Raw genomic sequence first — 2,859 nt, 5'->3', positions numbered from 1 at the left:
TTTACAAATTCTTCTCTTTGCACGTTGAAGTTCTAAGAACTAATATCAGAATAAAATACATCTTTTTCAGATGAGAATTAAATGTAAGTTATTTTATAAGACAATGAATACCACTGAGAGGAAGTATTAATAACTTCCACATATTAGTCCCCAGTAGTATTGTTTGATTTCTTGTACAAAGAATTTGAAATAAGAAATCCCTAAATTCATGTTGAATCCCCGAAGACCTGATTAAAAACTGGTTTTCTATTTGTTTATAAAAAAACCCAACCAATTTACTCTTGCCATAAACACAGTCTTTAACCCCATGAAACTGTGATAAGCTTTTTAACTTTTATGTTCTGAAGTTTTAGTTTAAGCATGCTTCCCTCACCTAATTATGCAGATTTTGATTGAAAACTGTAAGGAAAATATTGTCTTAGTTAAACCATTTTGTAGTTACAGACATATTAATTTTACTATGACAAGCTGTAGAAATAAATTAATGTTTTGCCTGCTCTCTGTTTTTAGTTTACTGTGTAACATCACCTGGCTGAATTAGGACATAATATTCAAACTGTATGTTAAATCTTGAACATAAATTTTTGAGCCTTTTGGATGGTAACAAACATGATTATAGTGAGTCCTAGAGCTTCTGTCAAGAATTACTGGGAACATTACGAAGAAGAGTCTGCACCAGATAATTATGCGACCCCAGATTCTCAGTTCATGTTTATGATATATTCAAAATTATGACACATTTTTCAGCATAAAAAATAAGTTTCTATAAATACATATTTTCAATGGAATAATAATAATAATGATGATGATGATGATTAAAAAGTCAGTTCTGCTTTCTACCGTTTGTTTACAAATAGAAAATTGCCTGTAATTTATTTTTACAGAAAATGCAATTCAGGCCTTCGGCAATGGTACTGATGTGAATGTGTGGCAGCCAATCTTACCAGTACAGACCACTACAGCCACAACTACAACAGCTTCCAGACTTAAAAACACAGGTTTAGAGACCACCAACAATGAAATACCCACCCACAATGATTCACCAGCATGTGCAAACCTGCAGGTAAGAGTCTTGTACTTGTTGCAATGCATAAATGGAAGTTTTTCATGGATAGGTATACAGAGTAGTCTCTTGCTGCATAGATGCCTGCTTAAATTGGAATATCTGTTGATTTCCATGCTGCAGTTACAAGCTGGATATATTGTAAAATATCAGACACTTATTTTAAATCAGAAACATGCACATTACAAAGTGGACTTTATTGCCTCACTGACTTAGAAACAGGGCATAGTATTTAATTTGTTATTGCAGGTTTGCATGTGAATGTTGCAGTCTCCAAACTCTGCCAGGGTGTGTCAGAGTAAATTAATCCCCTGAGTAATCCAAATACAGAGGTAACTCTTAATGTCAGCTAGCATGTCCTGTTGCCTTCTTTCTTATGTTATTGGCAGTAAACTTAAGAGTTTTTTTGGCTGAGTAGGTCTGGATATTAGATAATACGTGGTGCTACAAACTACATGGTGAAGAAGCTGGACAAAGTTAGAAGCTATTTTGAATCAGGCGCTTTCCTGAACTGGGCTTAAAGTCGTGATGTGATTTTGGCCAATGGCTGTAGTGATTTTCTTTGACGCTTCAACTAGGCTATTCATGGTATGTCATTGATTCTGGATTTAAAGAGGCTTACCGCTTGCTGAAGGCAGCATATGCAGCTCTTAGAAAGTTTGAAGAACTTGAGCAGGAAACAACTGCAAAATGAAGGCAGAAAATAGGTAACAGGAAATGTATGCTGAAAACATCCTTAGGCCAAATTAGAATCTGGGATTATAAGAATTTTTGGTGGTTTAAGTGCAAAATTAGATCAGAGATAGATCTACTTGGCCGGTTTATTTTTGTCTTTACAGAAGGAAAATTGCTATGTGACACAAATGAAAGTGTCCAAGTTTTAACATCTCATCTGGTATTAACATACTTTTTTTCTGGATTCTCAAACTCTTCCACACTTGTAGCATTCACATTTCACTTACTTATAAAAAATTGATTTTGTATTCTTCATATGAAACTGTATTAAATTTTCCATGTTCACTAAAATGGACAGTTTGTATCCCTCAGAAATGTATTTTGCTTTTTAATTTCCCCTGCACCACTCTCTCACCTTTCTCCTTTTCTAGTTTCTCCATTTATTTTGCATTGGCAAATTGTATATGAATTAACATTTTTCAGAGGCATTAGGGAGTCACAAAGTGTATGTGGTTAATGGTAGATGGTGTTGAGTTTAGGTCCTTCTGTTTTAACTATTTTTCATATCTGTGCATTCATTATTAAGCTTTGTATGTTATTGATGACAGGGAGATAGTTGTATGCATGTATTTCTATATGCAGTAGTTATTTGAACAAATAGAATATGCTAAAAAGAAATGTAACCTTTTAAATCTAAAACTTGGAGTATCTTTCATTTAAAGCAAGACCTTGATGGGATATTATTAATTCACTTCATGTTATATTAAAAAGTTGTTTCATAGGAGAGATCGCATTTTCCTTCAGTGTTTGTACAGTCCCCTATAGAGTAAGGCCTCCAGATGCTACCAAAGTACACAATAAATAATGAACTAAAGAAATGGCAAGTGATCACAAATCCCATTGGTTTCAGTTTAGTTCACGAATGTTCTTCAAGCCTGAATAGACGTTCCAGTGTTTTGAAAATGACTGAAATTCTTCCCTGTCCTTACTGCTGTTACTCTGGCATGTTGAAGTCACATCCCACATGAGTTTATTGGCACTGGTTTATTATCACTGGTTAAAGCTATGATACAGCTTCGAGTGTACCCCGATACACTTGACACAAGAAGTAAAGGTCTGTA

At 34.3% G+C, this 2,859-nt stretch overlaps 1 protein-coding gene across 1 annotated transcript in view; it reads left to right on the top strand.

Moving 5' to 3' along the window:
* Positions 1-884: 884 nt before the first annotated feature.
* LOC104160102 (GDNF family receptor alpha-1-like) overlaps positions 885-2,859 on the top strand; it is a gene marked incomplete at its 5' end in the record, with an annotated part of 26,943 nt that continues 24,968 nt past the window's right edge. Inside the window, one exon of the mRNA XM_009698161.1 lies at positions 885-1,063. Coding sequence (XP_009696463.1) covers positions 885-1,063 — 179 coding nt within the window. The remainder of the gene's footprint in view (positions 1,064-2,859) is intronic.

Source organism: Cariama cristata, unplaced genomic scaffold (genome assembly GCF_000690535.1).
Source record: "Cariama cristata isolate BGI_N322 unplaced genomic scaffold, ASM69053v1 scaffold9234, whole genome shotgun sequence".
Taxonomy (NCBI): Eukaryota; Metazoa; Chordata; class Aves; order Cariamiformes; family Cariamidae; genus Cariama; species Cariama cristata.
This window is presented reverse-complemented; position numbering and strand designations above follow the sequence as displayed.